We start from the raw sequence: 25,003 nt of genomic DNA, 5'->3' as shown, positions 1-25,003 counted from the left end.
TAAAGTTAGAGAAAAAAAATTGGAACAAATCGTTGTTTTTTTCACAAATGCAAGGATTATCCCCGATATAAGTTCATTAATGATTTTTATTAAGGCACAAGATTGATCATACATTATTGACGAAAAATGTCAATTCGAATATTTAGATAGAAAATATTTTTTCAAAAAGAATCACCCAATTAATGTTTTTGATAAATAAATGCACTACTCGATAAAAGAAAAATAACTGGAAATAAATTTTTTCATTTGTGATAAAAAACTGTGTTTTGTTCCAAACTTTTTCCTCACTGAATCATTTTAAGTCTTTCATCCCCTTTCATTATTACAAAGAAAATAATAAAAAATAACGAGCAAAATACTTGAAATAATTGAATGAAACAAAACTCATAAAGAAAATACTTTCTTCCCATAACGAATTTATCAACTTTCCAAATTTTTTGTCATTTTCCATTTTCAAGCCTTCTTATCGCTCTTCAATTCCAACAATATCATAACCCGTTTTGATTTGTGTTTTCACTAGAAAAGCTATTGAAAAAATGGAGGATTCTAGTTTGCAATTTCAACAATTGTTAATGAAGCCGTGAAATTATATTGAATACAATTCAATTTTCTCTTACCAATGAATCGTAGTTCATTAATTTATAAACACAATGTGCATTGCTCTTGGCTTAATTAAAATCGAAAAATAGAAAGTTTCATTGACCCTATGTCGCAAATGTTAAAATAAGATAATTTGAAGAAATAAATTAAACAAATGAATTAACTTCCACAACATGATAATTTGAAAAACAGATCGAGCATACTCAGTTCGAATCAAGCAAGAATTTCCAAACAAATAATAATAATTATAAAAAAAAGGTTATGCCACCAAATTTTTTCAAGTCAAAAGAAAAAGCAAATTTGGTATGTGTCAAATAGCTTAAAAAAAATTTCAGTTAAATATTAGAGGAGAAAGGAAAAAGAGAAGGAAAAGAGAGAAAAATATAAGAAAAAAGCATTTAATTATGAAAGGCAAAATGACATAGCTTGAGAATAAACAATAGAAGATATATTGCAATTTCAATGGCTTGAAGTATCATTGGTCTGATCCTTTCTTCGCTGTATGCTTAATCTGGTGAGTTCAGTCAGGCGGACAGGCTGCCCTTTGTAGTCTGGATGCATGTTCCTCCACTCCACCTCTGCTTTTCGAGCAGCTTCCTGCAGCTCCTTTTCATCGTCCTCATCCTGATCTGTAAACTGCTTGCAATACGTAGGCGGCTGCCCAAAATGCGTGGATGGGTTATCCTGATCAATTGATTGCCGGCAAATGCAGCAAAAGTTGTGCTCGCAACGGCATCGTATATGATTGCAGCCTTGCAGTTTCACAATAGGTGCATGACACTTCGGACAATAACGAATCCATCGCTCATCTATTGCCATCTGCACATAGCGAATAAGAGACGCCTCGTTTTCTTCATCAACAAGCTTCGGACATTTCTCTCCTTCTTTGTGTGCCTCCTTGCAGCAAATAGTGCATATGAGCTTGCGACATGAAGGGTTTTTGCAGTAAAATATTGGCGGAAGTGGAACGCCTGGCGTTTTGACTTCTGGATACTCGCAAAATGGGCAGAGAAAGCAGTCAAGCCCGGATTCTCTAATTGTCATCAGACCGTTCAGCTGAGACCATTTCTCGTAAGTCTTTCCTCTAATCAACGCCTTTCTGATGACAGATTCTGTGTAACAAGCTTTGCAGTCAGATCTCGCAGCACAACGAATCATAGACTGCATATTGGATACCGCATTCTTGACAATTCCTTTAAAGCAACTCCGGCAGATCGGATGACCTTTCGGGCACTCAACACAGTCAACGCTCACAACCTCATCGTAGCAGGATGGGCAATCAACATAGTACCCGTCGGGACTGAATTTTTCTTCATTTAGCTGTTTTTGCACTCTCCACACTTTTAATCGATGTTCTCTTGCTTCTCGCTTTTTGTCTTCAACATACTTTAGGTGAATCATCTCTTCTTCAAATGCTGGATCCGATCCTTGTATTTGCATAGGCTGGTTTGGAAGTGAAAGGATGCTTCTGCGCAATGTGTCGACATTAAGTTCTTTTGGAAGCGAAGTAAGTGGAGTAAACACTGTTTTATTGCTTGGAGTAGATGATGATGATCCCCCACCTGATTCATATTCTATCTTTTCCTCTTCTTTTTCTTTTTCTTCAAGTTGTTTTTGAAGTTTCCATAAAAGTAACCAAGAAGGAGTGAGATGAAAATTATGCTGCCTCAGAGCTGCAGTTATAAACAACTGATGAACCAAAGGAAATGAGACCACCATGTGATGCATTGCAAACTTTCTATATCCAACAGTAACCGTTGATTTATCATCCATATAACGCAAATGACTTTGAAGGTTGCATGTTGCTAAATTTGTATGTTGTTTGACCGGTCGCAACGCTTTTTTGGTGTTTGGCTCCTTTGGATATTTTCCTTCAGTCCCTACGATAAAATCAATGCATTTATTGAGATAATCTCCTTGACCCCAATTAGCCTCTAAAAGAGCCTTGACATAATCCGTTTTAATGTCATCAAACAAGACAGTTATCCTTGCAATATCTTCGTTAAGAACCTCATCAGGAGGCCGCTCAACTTGTTTTTGTTTTCCTGCTTCAAGAGCTCCATCATCATTATCTTCAAAAATTATTTCCTCTAATCGTTTAACTGCATCATTTTCAGCTGTTCCAGGGATCACTTTTGTGGACATGAGCAAATAAAAAAGAAATAATGGTATATCCAGAAAATGGATAACAAAAAATTCAAAAAAACATTATTAGAATATATAATCAATGCATTAAAAAACAAAACGAATTAACGCCCATATTTATTTCAATACTTTCCTGTTTTGGTTTGGATGGTTTTTTGAAATTAAAACAACATATTTCTATACATTTATTATTAAAAATTTATGTTAAAATAGCTGTTTATGCGAGTAACTGTAAAAATTATTGGAATTGAGACTTTTCAAATAGATATTCAACCTTCAGACACGGTCAGACATATTAAAGAACACATACAACATTTAAAAGATTGCAAAGTGGAACATCAAACTATATTATTCCAAGGAAAGCTTTTAGAAGATGATTCAACTGTTGCAGATTGCAGAATCGTGTGATTCTTTTTTTCATTTTTTCTAAATTGATTGCTTTTTTCAAAAGGTTGAAAGATCCATTCTCGTTGTTAGAGTTAGAGATGTACGTTTTGAGATTTTTTCCTTCTATTTTTCATTTAAAATGTAATTTTATCAAAAATATTCAGCCAGATTACATTCCCGAAGAGGAAGGAATAATTCTTGATCCTTTAGGAACTGGAGATACTACCAACGCATTGGAAAAGTTGTTTTACTAAATTTTAAAAAATTGAAATTAAAATAATTATTTTTTAAAAAAATTTTTTCTGATGACAAATTTAGTCTAGGTTCAGACATTCATAACTCCCAAAAGAAGAAGAAGAAGAAGAAGAAAGCCAGTTTATTTTATCAACCTTTATCAGAAGGAAAAGAGAATGAAGAAGAAGAAGATGATGAATATGAGGATTTGAGCGAAGATGAAGCGAATGCAGAAGCTGCAACAAACCCAGCAACCCAACCTCAATTTGAGCCAATGCCAATTTATGTACCTCCTCGAGCAAATCCAAAGGTTCCTGCCCAAAACTTTCATTTGCCGAACTTTCCAGTTCCGGCGCGTACTGTGGATGACGGAGCAGCGCAACCAGCAGCGGCTGAAGGAAGGATATCAGAAGAGGAGTTTAACAGGCGTGTCGACTACATGGTTAATACTTTGGGTTTTGATAGGACACAGTCAGCGACTGCATTGCGGATCGAGAATGGAAACCGAGAAGCAGCAATTGAGCGACTTTTGGCAAACGGGAGGGATGGCGGAGATCAGGTGAATGATCTTGCCCAGCGTGTCGGTGGCTTCAGACTTGGTGGAACACATCGACTCAGAGGAGATGTCTTGTTTGAGATTGTCCCATTTGAGCATCGAAAGAAGAAGAACGAAGAGAAGAAAGAGGAGGAAAAAGCAGAGCAAACGCCATCTGCTTCTGCTTCAGCTGGCCCGACTCCTGAGGCAACACAGGGTGAAGATGAAGAAGATAGAGGGCCTGAGCCAGTTTTCAGAGAGACTGCTGCGGGCTTGACGATACAACTTACACAAAGAGACAAAGATGACATTGAAAAGATTGTTTCTCTGACTGAAGTTAGCACTCGCCAGGCTGCAGAAGCTTATTGTGCTTGCAATAGATCAGTTGAATTGGCAATTAATTTTCTGTTTAATTCATAAGTGATTGTTTTTAAATATCAATTTTTAGATTTTCTTTGAAATTTGGGTAAAGCAAATAGTTTTGTTTATCTAATTTAGTATTCACAAAGTTTGATGGGAAATTATTTTTTAAAAAAGTTGTTTTAAATGGTTTTCCCTTGAGGTGGATCATTCTTTCCACTGTAATTAAAAAAATATGTAGTTTTCATTTTAAGAATTGCTATTCATAGAGTTTCCAAAAATCATGTTGACTAAAGAAAAATATGATTGAAGGGTAACAAATAATTGAGTGGAAGAGTTTGATGAAGATAACTGATTATTTTGATATTCAATTTGTAAATGATCGGCCGCAACCATAACTTATCATTGAACGATCAAAAAATGATTGGGGAAGGAGATCTCACTTCACGGCCAACCGAAAGCATCCCCTTGCAACAAGTAGTGATTACAGATTCACAGGTTTATTGTTTTAAATGTTTATTTTATGATTTTATAAGTTTATGTTGATCAATAATCATTTTAGACATCATCTTCGTCCAATGATTTAATAGCAGACCAAGCTTCATGGCCTGTTTATCCAACAATACCAGGATTTTATGTTTTGTTTGCGTTTGATGAGCCAGACGTCTTTTTGACGCAGTCGGATTATTCAAACACATCTCATCAATGGACAGAAATCCATCGTATCGTTGAACGTTCAACAACTGTTCCAATTTGTGATAGTTTTTTTAATCAAAGATTTGAGGGAGCGAGAATAGTTTGCCCACCAGTGCAACCACAACGCGGTTATCCTACTGTGCTGCCAAATGCGTTTTACAGGAGTTTTTTTCGAATTTACCGAAATGAATCAGTGAAACAATTTCGCGATCGTGTTTTAGACCATATTCGCATGAGCTCGCAGTGTCGTAGATGGTGGCGCAGGCATACAGACACTCCAATACCTGTATCTGTCACCGCGGCGCCTAAACTTCCTGTGTTCCCAGCACTTGCTCCTCTTCATCCAAAATCTCAAGCACAAAACAATTCATGCTCCAGCTCCACACCGCTTCCTCCATGCCCTGTTGAACCTTCGCAACTTCTTGCTTATCTTCCAAGGGTTGAAGAACCAAATCTCACTGACTTTGGAGATGGAGAGGACGGATGCACAATTCAACGTATTTCTTCTTCTTCAGAAGATTTAGACATAACCGCACACAGGCAGATATTGACAGAAGAAAATGAAATAAATGTTGGGTTTCATAAAAATACAGCTTCGCTTCTTTCAGATGACTTCAAGGTATTTACCTTCCCAATTTTGCGACCGAAGGAAAAACTTCGCTTTCCAAACTTGAACGCAGCAGATGCAAATGCTTGTGCCAGTGGAGGCGACATATTGCAAGAGAATTCTGATGGAATTGTACGTGTTCAGAATGCTGTTGGGACTGATCTGTTTCCTCTCTTCTCTCCGCTTTCATCACAACACTGTCAGCTTTCACTACCACTTCTGAACTCCTCAACACCAATGCCTTTGGACCCTTTGAAAGAGCTGGCGAAACAGAAAGAGAAAGAAAAAGCACTGAGAGGCAATAGAAATGGTGAAGGTGAGCAAGATGGGATTGAGGAAGACTCAGAAATGAATCCCTCCAGCCAACCTTCGTCTTTCCTCACCACACGTCCACCGCCTTCATCTGCAGCGCAGTTTTACGATGTGATTGACGAGGAAGCAGGCGACCTGCGCAGCAGAGAGGACTCTCGAAGGCGTGCAGGGCGCATGCGAAGCATGGGAAGGAGCAGAGAAGGGCGGGGTGGAGAAATGAGGGAGGACACACGGATGATGGATGGAGAAGAGGGAGACGAAGGAGGCATGAAGGGCTCGCTGTTTGTGGGTGGCGGGCAGATGGTGGAGGAGCTATCGCATCTGAAGCCGTGTTCGGGAGACGAGCGGTGTGTGCAGCTGTATTCGCGTCTGGCCCCGTCATCGCTGAGGAATGAGTACATGTCTGTGGACTTCCAGAGCGTGGATGTTGTCCCGTCGATTGAGAAGATCAACAGAAGGAGGCTCACAAAGCTGATGGACGAGTCGCGAAGAAGAAAGCTGGCCAGCCAAAATGCCAGTGCTTCTGCTTCGCCTGCTGCGTATGATTTTTCTATGCCTTCTGCTGGAGGAGAGACAGACAATGGAGTCAGTCCAGAGGGAATGCTGAACGATGGAATGAGCACACTGCAGACTGTCGAGTCAGCATTTGCCCCATCCTCTTCTGCTCTGTTTGAAGCAGCATCACCTTCGTCATCATCCTCTTCTTCTTCTTCCTCTTCTTCTCTCTCTGGCGCAGCTCCTTCCTCTCCCCAGACCAACATCCAGCGCAGCACCTCAGCCATCTCCCTTGCCCTGTCTGAAGTGTCTGTGCTCACCCACAACACACAGCGGATGCCCAACTCGTCTGCCAACCGAGCAGCCAAAGCGCCTCAAGTCACATCCACTTCAACCTCTGCACAGCTCGCCCACGACAGCCGGATGAGCAACATTCCGCCAGAAGAAGTCGGCAACCACGTGCTGTGGATGCCTGTGATGCTGTTTGTGGTGCCTGGCAGACTCCATCTCTACCCGCTCATCAACATCGAGAGAGGAATTGTTCCTCCGCCTGTCACTGTGCAGAATGCAACCTCTGCTGTTTCTTCTGTTTCTTCTTCTGTTTCTTCTTCTGTTTCTTCTCCTTCTCCTTCTTCTCCCTCTGCTTCTTCATCATCAACAACTGCCAAATCACCCAAAACAGAAGACGAACACACAGACACTGCAGTCAATCGCACGTCATCTTCTTCTCTTCTTCAAAGAGATTCTCCAACAGTTGTCTCCCTTCCCTCACAAATCACCTCATCAGCATTCCTCTCTGCCTCTAATTCTCCTCTCTCTTCTCCTCCCCTCTTCTCCCACATCGCTGTCTCCCTCACGTTCGGGCGCCGTACGCTGCTTCAGTTTGTGACACGTCTCGACACGCCTCTTGCTGATCTTTTGGATGAAATCGCAGCAGCGCTGCCTCAGACGTCGTTTGCAGTGACGCGGATGATAGAGCACCAGGAGATGGGGGTGTGTGTGGAGCCACGGGTGGTGAGGCAGGTGATGAAGGAGAGGGAGAAGTACTTTGGGCTGAGGCCGTACACAATGACGGTGGGGGATATGCTGGTGCCGCATGGAGAGGTGGTGATGAATGAGAAGAAGGCGAAGAGATTGAAGGAGAAAGAGGCAACGCTGAGGAGGAAGGCGATCATGGCGCAGATGTCACTTGGAGAAAAGGGGGAAAAGGGGGAGAAAGGGGAGAAAGGAGAAGGAAAAGAGAAAAGCGGAGAAGAAGGGAAAAAATCAGGCACGCTGAAGAGAAGAGACGGGGGAGGAGGGTCAGGAACGCTGAAGAGGACACGAAAAGTGACAGGGAAAGACATGATGGCGTCGCTTGAGCGGACAAAAGACGACAAACGAGGAGAAGGCGAAGGGGAAGGGATGGATCAGGACAAAAACGGAGAGAAAGAGAAAGAAGGGAATGTTGGAGACTACATGCTGTATCATCATGGGCTGACGTATTTGAGAAAGGAAGAGCTGGCACGCTATCTTCGCCTGTCTCGTGTGGCGATGCGGCTGAAGAGACTGCCCCAGTCATCGATCCATACGAGTGTGGCACACACAGGAGAGAGGGAGAGGGCAGTGAAGAGGTTTCTGACGTGCTTCAAGGCGTGGATAGCGACACTGGAGAGAGGGGTGAAGGAGGCGAGGGGGGAAAGGGTGGATAAGACAGAGAGAAGAGACGGGAGGAAGAGGAGAGAGGAGAAAGAGGGGAACAGAACAGGGAAGGAGAGGAAAGGGAAGAAGGCTGCAGCTGGAGTGGATAGGCAAGACGGAGAGAAAGGAAAGAATGAAGACACTAAACAGACAAACAAAGAGAAAGAAGACAAAAAAAGAAGCGAAGCTGCAGCTGAAAGAGGAAAGAAACAAGAAGAATCGAAAGAAGGCAGTGCAGGTGATGATGAAACATGCAGTTTTTCGTCGTATCAACATGTGGATGAGCCATTTGTTGGATCCATCTCTCCTGGCATCCCTTCAGATAAGATTGGAGCTTCTGATTGTGTGATTTTATTATTATTATTATTATTAAATTATTAAATTATTAAATTATTTTTTATTGATCTTTCTTTTCTATTGTTTCCTTCTTTCCTTCTTATTTTATAAAATATTAATTTATTTTTCCATATTCCACATTCATCAGCCCAACCACCATCGTCCTCATCCAACAAGCTCAAAGGCCCACCCCCCAAACCCAAAGCCCCGCCTCGTCCAATCACCTCCATCACTCCTCCTCCACAAGCCATCATCTCTTCTTCTTCTTCTTCCTCCTCCTCCTCTTCCTCTTCTCACCCACCAAGCTCTTCCTTCACTCCTCCTCTTGTCTCCACCAGCATCCCCCGCTCTGCTCCCAGTTCTCCATACGGCCATTCGACTTCTCCTCCTCCGCCTCCTCCTTCTCTTCTCTACTCCACTCGCTCTCTCTCTCCTGCCCCTTCTTCACCTTCATTCACTTCGTCTCCTCCGCCTTCTGCTTCTTCCCTTCCTCCAATGCACAACCTTGCTTCTACCTCATCATCATCGTCATCATCATCTTCTTCTTCTGCCTTTTCTTCTTCTTCATCTCTCTCTCATCCTCGTGAAGACACTTCTCCTGCACCTCTTCCTTTCGCTTCTCAACACTCCACCCAATCTTCATCATCTCCATCTTCTTCTCCTACAAAACAACCAGACACTCACAACTCATCCATCACTGTCTCCTCCAGCAGCGCCTTCGCATCTCCCTTTTCTGCTGTGAAGTCTTCTGCCTCTGTCAGCTCACCAAAAACACCAAAGACACCCGAAAGACATCATTCTTCATCCACTTCTGTTGCTCCTCATCCTCCTCCTCCTTCTCTCCAAGACACTTCTGACACACACAACAGCTCTTCCTCTCTTTCTTCCTCTCTCTCTTTATCTGCCTCGATGAATGCTTCCATGTCTTCCTCAATTACTGGCTCTTCTCCTCCCTCTGTCTTCCCTCCTGTCTCTTCCTCTCGTCGCAGTCAGTCTGCTGGCCCTGCCCCTTTCCCTGTGCCCTCACACGACACGCCCATCGTCAGCAGTCAGAGCTCTTCTGTTCTGCCTCCGCTTGAAAGCAACCAAGACGATTCATTAGAGTCACCAAGAGTCAATCACTTGCTGAAGAATGAGGGAAGAGAAGGAGAGAAAACAGGAGAAGAGGAAAAGAAATCTGCTTCAGCTGGAAGTGGAGGCAGTGAAAGTGAAGGATCTTCATACAAAATGCAGCCATTCAACAGATCACCCTCGAAGCTTCCTTCCATCTCGTTCAACCAGCTTGGCCCTGCTGCTCATCCGTCTGTCTTTTCTCCACAGACACCCACTCGTATTGCTAAGGAATCAACATCCACATCTTCACCTTCTTCTTCTTCTTCTTCTTCACCAGCATCTCAACAACGCCCCCACACCCCCCAACGCCCACCTCTTTCACCCCAATCTCCTCAATCACACACCTCAATCATGTCACGCAACAGCTCTATGCAATCACTCACCTCTGTCTCTTCAGGCATGTCCTATCAGTCAGATGCCTTTTCTCTGGCACGCTCCACCACAACACAGGCAGGTGGGCTGTTTGGGAACATCCTGACAACGCAGTCACGCAGAGAGAGATTCCAAGCACAGCAGAGAGAGAAAGAGAGAGAAAGAGAGAAGAATGGAGAACTGACGTGGAGTGACATTGCTCTTTCATCTGCTGCGCAGCAGGCCATCAACCAGGGCATGATGGTGACTGAGAGGCTGAGAATGGCAAACTCCTTTGGACACAGCCTGGCTGCTCTGCTGAGGAAGAGAGAGGAACAGAGGAAAGCAATGACACCCGAAGACCAAGAGGCGCTTCGTGTGCTGATTGCATCTACAGGTGGAATGGTGTCTGTTGGGAGTGCTGATGCGATCAATGGAAATGGCAGTGTGAATGGGGAGGAAGGGGCAGAGGCTGAGGCAGAGGCGGTTGAGAGGGACGTGAAGGAAGGGCTGGCTGTGGTTGAAGTCCTGACACAAAAGGCATATCATTCAGAACAATACGATGGATTCTTGTCTGCCCGCCACTCAACACAAGAAATGCCACCTCGCACCTCAACATCCTCCTCCAACTCTTCCACCACCTCCTCTTCTCTTTCCTCTCAATTGCCCTATCTCCCCATCCCCCGCACCTCCTCCCACACAACCATCGTCACACACGTCACTCAGTCCTCTCGAAGGCCCAGCAAAATGCTTCCGATGGGCCAGCCAGCGCTCACCCTCGACCCTATCCTCCTCTCCCGCGATGCTTTGCTCATGCCAACCTCCATCCTCCACTTTGCACTCACTGGACTGGAGAAATTCTTGCTCTTCCGCAGGCACATCGGAGAAACTGGCCCATTTCGTTCGCAGCAGCTGTGGAAGAAGATGTGGGACGAGGTGTATCCGAAGCTGAGGGAGTGGAAGAACGAGATGAAGAGGCGCATGAATGGCGATGAAGGGTCGGTTGTGCTTGTGGGCGGAGACAGAGAAGATGTAGATGGCTTTGCGATGGTGAATTCAGCTGCTGGGCTGAGTGGGATGGGGCTGAGTGGGAGTGGATCACTCACAAGAGCAACTGCAAACAAACTGAAGCAGAAGATAGCGAATGAGAGAGGAGTGGATTTGAAGAGGGAGCTGCTGCAGAATGCGACTCTTCAGATTGCGTACAGTTTTGACTCGCTTTTGCCGATTGATTTGAACGAGAATGACCTGAATTGTGTCGATATGATAGACAAAGAGGCGTCGAAGCTGATGGACAGGTGCTTTGAGGATGGGATGGAGAGTGAAGATGAGAGCGAGGATGAGGCGTTGAATGGAGAAGGAGAAGAAAATAGAGAAGGAAGGGAAGATGTTGAAGGTGAAGAGGAAGGAGAAAGAGAAAGGGAGAAGAAAGAAAGCGAAAAGAACGATCCAAAGAAGATAATAAAGCGGAAGCTGAAGGAGCCGAGCAAGCTGAACAGATACGGCTGGGGCTGGTGTGAAGAGAGGGTGATGAACGAGAAAGGAAGAATTGTTGATTTGGTGCAAGACGAAGAAGGAAACATTGTGGATGTGGATGATGGGACAGAGAGACGAAGAGAGAGAAGGAGGAGAGAGAGAAAGAGGAAAGAGAAGGAAGCGAGAAATGGAAGTGGCAATAGACAAAGCAATGGAGGATCAAAAGGAAACAAAGAGACAGATGAACACAAATGCTGTGAACAATGTTTGTTTGACGATACCAGCTCCACATCATCTTCCTCTTCTTCCTCCTCTTCTGATGACAGCTCTTCTTCTGATTCAGACACAGACACCAATTCTGAGAGTGGCTCTTCTTCTTGTTCTTCTCTCTCTTCTGCCTCTCATCTGCACATGGAAGGCGCCTCTTCTTCATTCACCCACATGTCACTGGCGATTCCTGAGCCTCTTTCAACCATCCCTTCCACATCACGTATGAACTCTGCATTGAATGTTCCTTTGCCATCATCATCATCTTCTTCTTCATCTTCAACAACAACAACTTCTTCTTCCTCTTCATCTATTGTCTCAGCATCCACCATCTCCTCTCCATCCATCACAACATCCGCCTCTGCCACCACGTCCACCACAAACAGCGTTCTCCTCTCTCTCACCACTCGTTCCTCTCTTCCATTCTCATCTGCGTCTGTGGCTGATGCAATGACTCCATATGATGGAGATCCAATGAGCGAATTCGGACTCCCGCAAGCAGCAGCAGAGGCAGAGCGAGTGAAGCAGAGAATTTACAGGCTGTGCGAGCGTCTGCCGCTGAAGAAGGCGATTTTGAAGAGAAGGAGAAGACAGAAAGTGCAGATGATTGCGAAGAAAGTGGCGGAAGAGAAGCAGAGGAAGATTCTGATGCTGCTGGGGGTGTCTGATCCAATGACGATCGAGTCAACAGCTGCTCCTCCTCAGCAAACACCTTCAACTGCTCAGCCATCACTCGCTGCTGCACTCACGAAACAGACAGGGAATGAACAAGATTCATCATCATCATCTTCTTCTTCTTCAATTTCTTCTTCTTCTGTTGAGAATTCTGCAGTTTCTCCACAAGGCACAGCCAAACTGAAGCTGAAGGAAGGATTGCTTCCCTCGTCACTCATGTTGGCATCTCTCAAAAGCACACAAAAAAGCGGAGGAGCAGAACTTTTGAAGAAAGACAGCACAACAACAACAACATCATCATCTCAACCATCATCAACAACCGCACCTTCTTCTTCTTCTTCTTCCTCTTCCTCTTCCTCTTCTTCTACTGTTCCTAGTGTTGGACCTAAGTTCCGAATGAAAGGATTTCTGTCAGCCATTTCAACATCTGCGAAGAAAGCAGCAGCTGTTGTGAATGCACTCACAGGCACACCAAGTGAATCTCTGAAGATCAAAGCAGAAACCATTGAGAATAAAGAAGGAGAAGGAGAAGGAAAAGAAGGAGAAGGAGAAAAAGGAGAAGGGGAAGGAAACAAAGAATCGAAAGAACAAGAAGGAGAAAGTGCTGTCCCTCGCCGCTCATCTTTGTCTCCTGTTCCATTGGCAAATGCCTCTTTAACCACAACACCCACACCAAATGCACAAATGTCTGCTTCTTCTATTTCTTCTCTTTCATCTTCCTCTTCCTCTTCATCATCATCATCATCTTCTTCTTATCCCATCAAAGCCACCACACCCCCACCTCGTCGTGCCTCTCCGTCTTCCATCCATTTAGCCCCAATGACAACAACCATCGTATCCCCCTCCACTCCAACTGTTCATTCTCCTCAAATGCAGATCATCTCATCTCACTTCCTCACTCCAAAATCTCCTTCCAGCAGAACTGACTATGGCTCATTCTCCACTTCCACAGCTGTTCCGATTGTTCCTTTGTCTTCTTCTTCGCCCTCTTCCTCCTCTTCCTCCTCCTCTTCTTCATCTTCTTCATTCATCTCTTCAGTTTCTCGTCATTCATCTGTTTCACCAAGCAACCAAGCACGTTCCACTTCAATAGCAGACAGTGCCAAATCCACCCGCAGCTCCTCTCTTTCTGAGTCAAAGAGGCAGAAATCGAGTTCTGTTCTGAACAAAACAGGCACATCACAAATACCCAGCCGTATGCATCATCATCATCATCATCATCATAACGATCACCATCATCACAATTGTCATCACAAGAGACATCACAAAGGAATGAACAAGAACATCAAGAGACAGCTTCTTCGCAAAGTGAGGGTGCACCGCTGGTTCCTAACTTCACTTGGGCAGAAGCTGTCTCTTTACAACTGGATCGAAAAATACGAAGACAGATGGGACGATTTCCAGGCCACGCTGCGGCTGCTGTGGCCGGCGAAGGAGCGAAGCAGAGACCAGACGAAGTTGTATGTGGATATGCTCAATCCGAAGAAGACACACGATTTTGATGCCCCCACATACAACTGCAAGAGCAGAGAAGGTGCTTCTTTCAGTGCTTCTGAATTGGAGCTCAACCACAAAGGAGCAAATGACACGCTTTACAGACAGACGAATAAGTTAAAGTTGCACAGCTATTCAGCATCATCCAGAACTAACACCAGCTCATCATCATCATCTTCTTCTTCATTATCTACAGTCCCCACCAACACCCGCTCTTCAACAATGTCATCTGAGCAAAGCATCGGAGCCTCACAACCACCTCCATTCTCCAACACACATCCATATTCCTCTTCCTTCTACCCATCGCACAACACCTCTGCCTCAAGTGTCTCTATCCGCTCTTCAATGACACCCACCCGCCGCTTCATGACACAGGCAGACGTTGAACAGCTGCGGCGGCGCTTCCAAACGCTGATTGATGTCTGCATTCCTTCTCTGCAGAGAAAGCCCTTCAGAGAGAAGAGGGCGTGCTTGCCACCACGTATCATCCGGCGCTACCCTCAGCACCACGCTCCACTTGTGCCCTGCAACCACGGCTGCCTCCCAACAGCGATGATTGTGATTGGCGAGTGCAGAATACAGGCAGTGTGGCACAACGCTCACTCACGCTTCTTTGCATCCTGCCTCGATGTTCAGCTGCCACCACCGATGCTGTCGGATCAGCAGGAGCTGCTCGCAATGCCTTCAGCTTCAACAGGTTTATTCAATTTTTCCTTTTTTTGAAAAATCAGTTTCTTGAACTTTATTTATTTATCTTTATTTGATGATTTTATTTTATTTTATTTATTATTTATTTATCAATATCTTTTTTTCCCCCATTGATTACACAGCGCTCACACTCAGCAAACAGAATGAAGCCTCAAAAGAAGCAGCAGTCCGTTTATTCCATCCGCTCTCATCAACTCCCTTCGGATCATCTTCATTTGTCACATCGATGAACAGCTGCTCGCCCTTCTTTGACCCAACACTCCCCGTCTGCAGCGTCTTCACCACAAGAAAAGACAAGAGAATGTACTATTCGTCACGTCCAGAGGAGATATTCATCGACTTCCCTCCAATGACACTTGCTGATGTTGTGCCGCTTGCACTGATGAACTTCGAAGAGGCAGAAGAAATGATGGAAATGGCAGAGGAAGAGAAGAAGAAAGAAGAGGCACTTGCCACACAACAGGAGAATTGCACGAGCGAAGAAGCAAACGCAACCAATTTGAACAAAACCGAAATCCGAAGACAACCTCATCCATATTCTGCCCTTTCGTTTGAGCAGCTGATGGCCTTCAAAGAGCAGATAACGTTGCACTGCCTGGAGCAGGCCTTCTGGACAGCACGCAAGTTCTTCGTGGTTGATGTGGAGAACCTGCTGAACTGTGCGGGGAAGCACTTTGGGATGCCGCGCTTCAACGGAGGAGTGAATCTGTATAAGGCGATGATGGAGGTGGAGGTGCACTTCTGGCCTGAGGACGGCGCAGGCAGCGGGAGCATCGAGGCGATGATGGGCGAAGGTCTGTTTGTGGATCAAAACGGAAGAGCCATCCGCCTCGTGGTTGCGCCGCCTAGCCCGTCGACTTATGAGGATTATTCTGCACCAAGTCAAGCCAATCTTTCTGTAAAAGTTAATTCTGAAACACATTCTGTCTCAACTGCACAAAATGATAGCGCAAGCAGCAAAAAGTGTCCTCTGTATCCTTCTTCTCTGTCTGACATGCCTCCAACCACAACTCTGACGTATGATGCCTTTTCAACAGACATCTCCCTCTCGTCTTCTGTTCAGGGCCTTCTTGTTGTGGGTGATCTACACGGGAATTTCACTGCTCTTCTGAATGCCCTGAAAGTTGTTGACAAAATGCTGAATGCTCCGAAAGGTACCGCAGCTGTTGTGTTCTTGGGAGATTACGTGGATCGAGGGTTGTGGTCATTTGAGGTGTTTCTGCTGATCTTGCTCTACAGGCTCCATCGACCAGATATGGTGTATATGCTGAAAGGGAACCACGAATCTGTCACTTCCATTGACGACGGCTTCAATCACAAGATGCACGAAATATGGCCTGTCGACACATTCCCTGAGTCCTGTCCGGTGACTGCGCAGTTGTACTCTCCTGCTGCTGGCTTCCCGGCAACACTTACAAGGCAGGCAGATGGACAGTGGATTGAAGAGCCTGTTCATCCATTGTACTGGCTGTGCCTGGACTTGTGGAAGTATTTGCCTATTTCTGCGATTGTTACGTTAAATTACCACCATCTCAGCAGAGAAGACGAGAAAAGAGTGAAGATTGGATCGTTCAATCAGGAAATGTTCAAAAGAGTGAGCAAAGAGGCTTTGATGAAACAAACAGATAAGACTGGAAGTTCGCAGGAAGGAAAAGATGAAGAAATGACTTGTACACTCAACGGAATGACACCAACACTTCTGTCAGTTTCTCCAAGTTCTCTTCGCCTCTTCAGAAACGCCTCTTCATTCACATCTCAGCTCTTGTCAGTTCCTTCTTCAGTGAATCAAACAACCAGCCATTCAATAGCAACTCAATCAAAACCGCAGCAACAGAACCAGTCAACATTGGCAAACACCCAACGATCTGTCTATGCTCAGATCTTTCCATGCTGCAAACACAAATCTCACTCAGTTAATTCTATTGCATCGTCTACATCTGCAGATAAAGAGCAGAATAGCAAAGGAACTGCCACATCTGAGTCTGATCATGAAGCTATTGATATGGAATATGCACAAGTGAGAGACAACACTGGATTCATATTGGTTGAGAAGACAGACGATGCCTTGCACATGTTCGAGTCTCCTCTGCACTATCTGTGTCCAGAGGGAAAAAGACTGGCAGAGCTGCTCAAAAAGAAAGAGATGAGCGAGAAATCCAAAGAAAGCCCTTCAGAAAATGAATCAAGCATTACTAAATCATCATCATCGGATCATGTCTCTCTTAATATGTGCCACAAATGCCATTGGTGTGGTGAATGCTCAGTGCATCCATTGCCACTCTCGTCATCATCTTCAGGCAGCACTCAAAGCACATCATCTCTTCCTGTTTGCTTATGCAGATGCCACAAAGGTGTTTATGATGAAGTCAAATACGATCTATTTAAAAAAGCAGCATCTGGAAATGACAAACCAGAACCACTTGAACAGTCAAAAAATGTTACAAGTGGATTAACTACCTCTGAATCATTTAACGAATCAAAAGCACCGCGCGATCACTCTAGCTGCTTTACGCTGACTTCTCCACCTCTTCATCTTGCAGTGAATAACGAAGGTGGAGTTTGCGTTGTGGAATGCGAGAGAGACGAAATAAATGGAATGTTTGTTGAAAATGTTGACGAACAAAATTCGTCTTCAATTGACTTTAATGCTCAATCGCTTTCCAGAAACAGTTCAACTGGCACAACTTCAAATTGTGTTCAAAGTACTGAGGAAAATCCTGAACTTAGTTTGGTTTCACATTGTTCTCTTCAGCATCTTCCATCATCAGATCTGTATGAAATAAAGTCAACAAATCCATCACTTGTATTCCATCAAATTTCTGTACCGTTTTCTCATTCAAGCTCTGATAGTTATAATTCAACCAATATGGATGAAACGAGTTCCGAGGAAGAAGTGCTGCAGTATCCTGCCCCACAACCACCTACCGCACTTGTCTCTTCACGGCGTATCTTTATTGTTCACGGAGGACTGACGCCGATGCTTCCAACGCCTCTTCTATCTGAGTATTCTGCACTTACTCCATTTGACATCACATTCGAACAGGTGGATTACTTTAAGATGAGAGCACAACGTTTAGATTGGAACAGAATGTATGGCACACCAATGACTGAAGATTTTGCAGCAGAGTCAGTCATTTTGAATGCGCGCAGAAGGAATCGCGTCTTTGAGCTCGCACTTGCAACACTGTGGGGCGATCCAAGAGGTTTGCACAAACTTACAGAAGGGCGCCCTCCATTCGGAATAACTGCGACTGAACGGTTTGTTAGAGCAAACAGACTGGATCTGATTGTCAGAGGACATGAAGCAACTCCATTTGGATCAGCATTTTCGCATGATAGTCGCATTATGACCATATTTTCATCTCATAACTATTACGGAGGTGAGTCACAGGGAAGAGTTGCACTGTTTTCTTTGAGGCCGCCAATAGGTATGGGAGTAGATTACACAACTGGACTTGGAGATAGACGTGTGTTTGATGCTTCGTATGGGAATGCACTTGATGACTGGAAATGGAGTGGAAGATCATGGGATGAAGAATGGGAAGAAGAACGAATCAAAATATGGAAGGAGCTTTTTGGTAAAAGAGAAGAAAAAGCATCCAATGAAGAATTAACCCTCTCTTCTCGCAAGTGTGGTTGTTCAATTGGATCGTCGTTGAGCAGATCAGCAATGGCAATGGAGCTTCTTTTGAGTACCTTGGGAGATATTGAAGCACAAAAGGCAGTTATTGCAGAGCGATCAGACATTATCAGCTGTTCAAATACAGAAGAACTTATAACACAAAAAATGGCGAAAAAGAGACAGAAAGACGCAGAAGAATTATGTGATCGAGTCAGAAGACGAAGAATGATGCTGATGAATGGAGAGTGTGTGGATGTTTGGGAAGTGCTGAAGCAAGTGGATTTGGCAAGCTGCATGATGGAAAAAGAAGTTGATGGAGGAGAAAAAGAATGGATACAGAAAATGGAAGACTGGCTTAACAGCCATGGCACCATAAACACGTTCTCTCAACCACCACCAAATGCTCAGGATTCGAAATTTGCGCCTTCTCCTCCAGCAGCCTTTCCAACAGTCGGATTCACTTCCTTGTCTGCTCCTGCTTCATCGAATCAAAGTTCATCCAATCCAAGCGCGAAGACTCTTACGCAGCCGCAGACATCTCAGAGCAATGCTCCAATTCCACCTATCCCTATGAACACAGCGAGCACACTTCAATTTGAACCTATACCTCTTCCTTTCCCCTTTAATTTATCTGTTCAACTACCTTTACTACACTCTGTTACAGTGATTGTTACACATCCTTCGCAGTTAAATAATCAACTTTGTGCATATCTCTCCTCTGCTCCATTATCAAAATCGACAATTGTTTCTCCGGCACCTTCTGTCATTCAAAACAATACTAATAATTATACTACTGTGAAGCTTCCACAGAATTCACCATTGTCTTCACTACCGCCTCGGTTTGCTTCTTCTCCAATTCTATCAACTCAGTATATTTCTTATGGCTCTTTTGATCCGATCCAATGCATACCAGTACCTTCCGTAATGCCTTCTCTATAATGTGAAATTCGAATATTCTGTAAAGACTAAAAATGTGCTTTTGTTTTATTCATATTACATTTCTTTATTTTATCAAAAGCTATCTATAATACTGTTTTATGCACTTTTTCTTTTGAATTTAGAATAGAGGTAGTTCAAGCGTTTGTTGTATATTTTATGTTAGAGTTATTTGATAGTATTACACATTTCATTTATCTGCATTCATGTCGTTGTACGATCATTATTGTTTTTGTTTTTGGAGATTTCCTCTCTTTTTAGCATCACTTCTCAGACAAGCATAAAACAAAAAATTATAAAATGAGCATTCAACTTTATCAATCACGAGGAAATAAAATGTAAATTTCATTGAAACTGGAGATATTTCTTTAATATTTTGGGGTAATAATTCTCAGTTCAGAAAATGAGATCGTCTTCAAGTTGCATTGATATTGAAACGAAAGTGTAACAGTTCACATGGGTAAATAATTAATGAACAAATTCGAGGTAATTGCACAATATACGACAGTGAATAATAATTTGTCAGGATGATTATAACTTAATTGTCAATAGTTTCAAGAAGTTATTCTGTCTTTCTTTCGTGTAATAACTTTTATTCTTGAATGAATCAACTTATTATTCCGCTCCAAATATGTTATTCCGCACAAAAATTTTGACATCAATAATATTCAACAATAATCAAAATAAACAGATTAATAATTGAAATTTCACTAGCATGCACTCAAACATGCTTTGAACATATTCAATTTAACAAGACTCCAATTTAAATAGAGCATTTTTTTGATCAATGTTTAATAATTTTTATATTTAATAAAATTGAGCAATTTATCCAACAGAATTAAACCCTTCCAAGTTGATTTTGTATAAAACGCTAACATGAAAACTGTGATTAAAAAAAGTGAACATATAAAAACCCTTAAAACTCAATGATTTCATTTAAAATTGAACAGGATTTTGAATTTTCTTGAAAATTGAAAATAACATATTTCACAGTTTCCGCACACAATCGGCAGAAAAAAACTTATGTGCACAATATGGTATCATCAAAGTTGTAACGTATGACAATATTGTGACTGATCGTTTCTTGAACATTAACCTAATTTAATTTTTCTCAAATCTAATATGGGATGTTTTCATTATTTTGATTTTTTGCGATTTCTCAGACGAATAATTTCGTGATAATGATTTCTTTTGGTGAGTGGGAATGTAAATACCGGTTCGAAAATAGGATTTCCATGTTTTTATTTATAAACATTATTATTAATGAATGCAATTGTGATATTTCGAAAGAAGTTTTCGAATTACGGTGATTCAAAACTGAATAAACCTATCTTTTAATCCAACAGTATTATTTATTTAGCAAACTTACACTTTTTAATTTCGAAACCCTAATTAGTTGAATAAATAAAAAGTTTTAGTTAAACATAACCCAAAAAAACACATCGACAAGGGATAAATCTTTTTTTCAAAATAAAAGTCTTTTGGATAATATCTATCTTATTTATCTGAGTGGTTTAATCACAGATTAAGGATAAAAATTGCATTTTGACCACTAAAAAAATTTCTGTTTTTAAATTAATATTTCCCATTTAAGTGAATTTTTTCATCCGTTAATTAGGTTTTTCAAGGTTTTTAATTCTTCTTGAAGACAAGTATTATCCCAGCAGATATGCTTTCTCTCACTTTTCTTTCTTCACATCTTCTGTCCTATTTTTATGTTCAAGTCGATAATAGGACAGCTTGTCTTTGTGTTTTGATTATTTCTGTTTTTTGAAATTCATCTTTCTTTTTTCATAAATGACGATTTTTTCTTGTAAATCAACCTTATTCAACATTTATGATAGAGCTTTTGTTATCTTTTTTTAGCTCTTTCCTATTCTATTTCTCAAAGTTCATAGTCACATTTTTCGCTAAAAATGATTGGAATATGGGTTATTCTTTTTGAGAAGTCACGATGTTAAAAATCTGGATTTTGTGAAATTGAACCATATTCGATCATATTTCTATTAATCCATAAAATTTTCCCACAATGCATTTATTCTTTGTTAAATGGTTTTTTCCATTCTCATTTTCAAAATGATTAAACAAAAAAAAAAAATTGGCTGATCCTTTTTGATATCAAACTTTCGTTCGAGTTTTGATCATTATTTTAATCTCAATGGAATTTGAGTCAATATTTGTTTTTGCAATGGCAATATCATTAACAATAAATATTCACTATTTCGACTCATTTTTTCCAAAATCTCATTGAGAACAAAATTTTGATCGAAACTTTAATGAAATGATTTCTAAAAGGATCAGCCATATGGAACAAAATTTTCACTTTATGAATTAAGTTCCATTCTTCTCTATCAAATATTTTTCTCTCAATTTTTGAATTTTACTAGAATCATTTGACATGAGAATGTTAGATTAACAATGATAAGATGGCAGAAAAAGTTTGGAACAAATCTTTGTTTTTTTCATAAACGCAAAAATAATGCCCCATATATATAACCAAATGTGATCAAATAAGGTTCATTTTTTTCTAACCCAGAAATAAAACATTCGCGACTTATCAAAAAGAATAACACAAATATTTTTTAAAAACTGTTTTCTTTTTTCCCTTATTCACTTTTACCTTTTCATTCTCCTTTTCCTTTTCCTTTTCTTTCTAACTTTCTTTTTTGATTGTCACTTTACAGATGTCTGAGGATAAAATGATAATCATTTGTTTCTCGGATCTTTTGAAGATTATCAGAATCTGTTCGTTTGCTGAGGAAATATTCTTGTTTCATAAATTAAACGATATGTTTCATCATTTGTTGTGAAATGCGAAAAAATGATAATTCTTTTTCTAAAAGCAAAATGAATGAATGCAAAAATGAAATGAGTGTGAAATATAAAAGAATTGAGTTACAATTATTGAAGGAGTAACATGAATGTATACACATGTGATGAATAATAAATAATGAAAAATGTTTGCTATTTCAAAATACAAAGAACGAAAACAAAAGAAGGTGAAAGCCATTTTGAAGATTATTCTTTGAACAGAATAGAACAAAAGCAAATGGTGAAAGAATTGGAAAAAATTAAGAGAAAAAGATAAGAACAAAATTTGTCACTGAATAAAGCAACTGAATTAAAAAAAAGTCAGAGTTACAAATACAAAAATGAAAAACAAGTTCAAAGAAAACAACTGAAAATACTCCACTTCAAAATCGATATTGGTCAAACAAATACAAAATATCTTTATCATCAATAGAATTCTTTTGTTTGAAAGAAAAGCAAAAATGTGGCAGCTTGTAAATAAATCTTCAGATGGTAGATTCTTCAAGGAAATATTTTCCAAAAAAACAGCAAAGATCCAATCACCTGCATTGAAAACCAAATGCAAATGATGGAGCCAGCTGACAACTCAAAAATTCAATCATCTGCCACACAAAAAACAAACAAAAGCAATTCTTCTGTTCTCTTCATATTAGTTGTGTTCATGATGTCCGTTGAACTTCATTTTCTTCATCAGTCTCCAAAAATGTTTATTTATTCATCAATAACAATCAAACATCGCTCTTTGAACGCAATACATCAAAATTTAGATTTTCTCCTGTAGGTGATTAAGTGAGTTTTTGACCAGATGCTCCTTCAAAGAGACAATTGCATTAACATCTGAACAGCTGAACAGTTTGTTTGAAGAACACAAGAGTGTAGAGAAGTATATTGATATCATTATCTTTCTTCTCAAATGCATTGGGAAAAGGGTGAAGAAAAGACAAAGCTAATGATCACCACCATTTTCACCACTAGCACATGCTTTCCTGTTCCCCTCTGTTTCCTGAGTCTCTGCGTCGCTCACTCTCCCCATCACACCCACTGTAGCATTCAACAGCATCTGTCATTGTGAGCACAGCAGCACCTGGTGGGAAGCGCTGAATGAACTCACGCTTCAACAAAGCCAAAGTCAGCCTCTGTGAGGCACATCCAGACAAACAACACTTGGCAATATTCTCCATCGAGGATGTGCTGATGCTTTCGAAATTCGGTCTCTCCCCATTCACAATCTTCTGCCCTGCCACTTCTGCCTCATAATCTCCAAATGGGATTTGAAGGGTCAAGCACTCCCACAACATCATCCCAATCGAGAATGCCACAGATTCCTTTGTTGCTCCCATATTCTTGTTCATCAGCAGCTCTGGCGCCTTCCACCTCAGACACTCTTTTTTGAAGTCATCCTCATCCTCAAAGGCTGAAGAAGGAAGGGAGTCTTCATCATCATCACTGGCAGATGTGACAACAGTTGATGAAGATATGGATGATGAGTCAGAATCATCATCTGACAATAAGTCTGAATGCATCACAATGCATATGACCATATGCTCTGAGAAAAGAATAATGTGCGGACTCAAATTGACAAGTGACTGAAGAGGATTTTCCATCTCATCAAATGAATGAAGAGATCCATTCGCCACCCAGAACAGGATCTGGGCAGCTGTTTGTTCTCTCTCTTGAAGACTTCCAATTGCCATCTCCTTTGTCTTATTCCTTCCATGCAACAACATGAACAGCGAATCCCTCAGATCCACAATCAGCTTCTCATGAGGGGATGAGCAGGCCATTGCATCCACCAAGTTCGACATGGATGAAGTGGTTGGACACAAATCCTCCCCTCGAACAAATGTGGAATCTGAATCAGTTGTTGATGTGGTTGAAGTGGTTGAAGTGGATGAAATGGATGGCGAAGGTGTTCTCTTCCTTATCTCTTCTTCTTCATCTTTCTCCAACATCCATTGAGGGATCTTGTCTGAGTCTCTCCCCAAGATATATTCAGTTGATCCACTCTCAGAAAGAAGATGCTCAGATGACTCAGAATGTTGCATATTCGTATCATACACCCTCTTCTTCATCCTCTCATCATTTTTCTTCTCGGCTTCTCTTTCTGCTCTCCTCCACTGCTCCTCAGTTGACATCTCCATCGATACCATCTCAAATGCCTTCGGATCCTTTCTGATGTTGTCGTTCACAATCATTTCCAATTCTTCCGTCCTTCTCTTTTGTTTTCTCCATCGAACAGCCAATATTATTGAAACAATGAGAACAATCAAAAGAATAACAACAAGCACAATAACTATCAACAACCAATAAGATTTCCTTTCTTTTCCTCCTTCAACAACTCTTTCATTTTCTGACTTTGATTCTGTCTTGTTCTTCAGTATCTGTGGAGAAGTGGAAGACGATTGCTTTCCAAACAGAATCGTCACAGAAACCTCTGTTTCATCTGCAACCTTTGAAAGATTTTCTGATTGGATTTTTCCAATCACTTCAGTTTCTGAAACAAAACTGTCTTCCTCAAACTGATATGTCTCAACCAACTCCTCATCTCCTGTTTTATACTCAGGTCTGAATGACAAGTCACAAGGCACAAAAAGTGATCCCTTGAATTTCACAACAATATTGCTTCCATTTTCATTCACTGAAACTTCTTCCAGTCTGGGAATGAAGAAAGGAGATGCCCTTTCTCCTGCTATCCCTCTCAAATCACATCCATCATTCAAAATCCAAAAAGATGAATTCCTCTCTTGTCCATCTCCCCCTTTCAAGCTGGAAATGGTCAATGATCCAGAATCCGAGCAAATAATGTTTCTTCTCACTGACGGATATTTTTCAATGAATGGATTGTTGTTCTCAAACTCTCCTTTCTCAATTGTCACACCACCTCCACTCACAGACAATCCACCTTTCCCACTCTCCCGAATCCTCGTATCCTTCATCACAACCCTGCTCTTCTCAACCCCAACCATCGATCCATTCCACTTGCAGATCCTTTCTCTTCCCTCCTTTTCCTCCTTTTCATTCATCTCCATAAATTTTCTTTATCTGCCCTGTCCACTCCTCCACACACATCACACATCTCAATCCTCACATCTTCACAATTCTTCACCAAAACAATCCCTCCCTTCTCTCTTCCACTCTCACACCCACTGAATGTGCAGTTAGA

At 41.7% G+C, this 25,003-nt stretch overlaps 4 protein-coding genes across 4 annotated transcripts; 2 read left to right on the top strand and 2 right to left on the bottom strand.

Annotated features, from left to right (window-relative positions):
• Positions 1-481: 481 nt before the first annotated feature.
• MONOS_3117 (putative E3 ubiquitin-protein ligase RNF216) lies at positions 482-2,861 on the bottom strand. Its single transcript, XM_067873093.1, has one exon. It carries the CDS (start codon positions 2,743-2,745, stop codon positions 1,060-1,062), a length of 1,686 nt encoding a protein of 561 aa, XP_067719999.1. The 5' UTR covers positions 2,746-2,861; the 3' UTR covers positions 482-1,059.
• A 3-nt stretch (positions 2,862-2,864) lies between these two features.
• MONOS_3118 (putative Ubiquitin family) lies at positions 2,865-4,517 on the top strand. The gene is made up of 5 exons (XM_067873094.1): positions 2,865-2,886; positions 2,959-3,147; positions 3,197-3,232; positions 3,297-3,373; positions 3,451-4,517. The coding sequence occupies exons 2-5, from the start codon at positions 2,965-2,967 to the stop codon at positions 4,319-4,321; spliced, it is 1,167 nt and encodes a 388-aa protein (XP_067719998.1). The 5' UTR covers positions 2,865-2,886; positions 2,959-2,964; the 3' UTR covers positions 4,322-4,517.
• A 164-nt stretch (positions 4,518-4,681) lies between these two features.
• Positions 4,682-19,336, top strand: MONOS_3119 (putative Calcineurin-like phosphoesterase; the record flags this gene model as incomplete). The annotated part of the gene is made up of 4 exons (XM_067873095.1): positions 4,682-4,759; positions 4,824-8,394; positions 8,536-14,460; positions 14,594-19,336. 4 exons carry the CDS (start codon positions 4,682-4,684, stop codon positions 19,030-19,032), a joined length of 14,013 nt encoding a protein of 4,670 aa, XP_067719997.1. The 3' UTR covers positions 19,033-19,336.
• Positions 19,337-22,811: 3,475 nt separating this feature from the next.
• MONOS_3120 (uncharacterized protein) lies at positions 22,812-24,869 on the bottom strand (the record flags this gene model as incomplete). Its single annotated transcript, XM_067873097.1, has 1 exon — positions 22,812-24,869. The coding sequence occupies one exon, from the start codon at positions 24,867-24,869 to the stop codon at positions 22,812-22,814; it is 2,058 nt and encodes a 685-aa protein (XP_067719996.1).
• Positions 24,870-25,003: the final 134 nt, after the last annotated feature.

Source organism: Monocercomonoides exilis, assembly GCF_001643675.1.
Source record: "Monocercomonoides exilis strain PA203 chromosome Unknown scaffold57-524287, whole genome shotgun sequence".
In the NCBI taxonomy this organism is placed as follows: Eukaryota; Preaxostyla; order Oxymonadida; family Polymastigidae; genus Monocercomonoides; species Monocercomonoides exilis.
The sequence above is the reverse complement of the archived record's forward strand: the minus strand, read 5'-3'. Positions and strand labels throughout refer to the sequence as shown.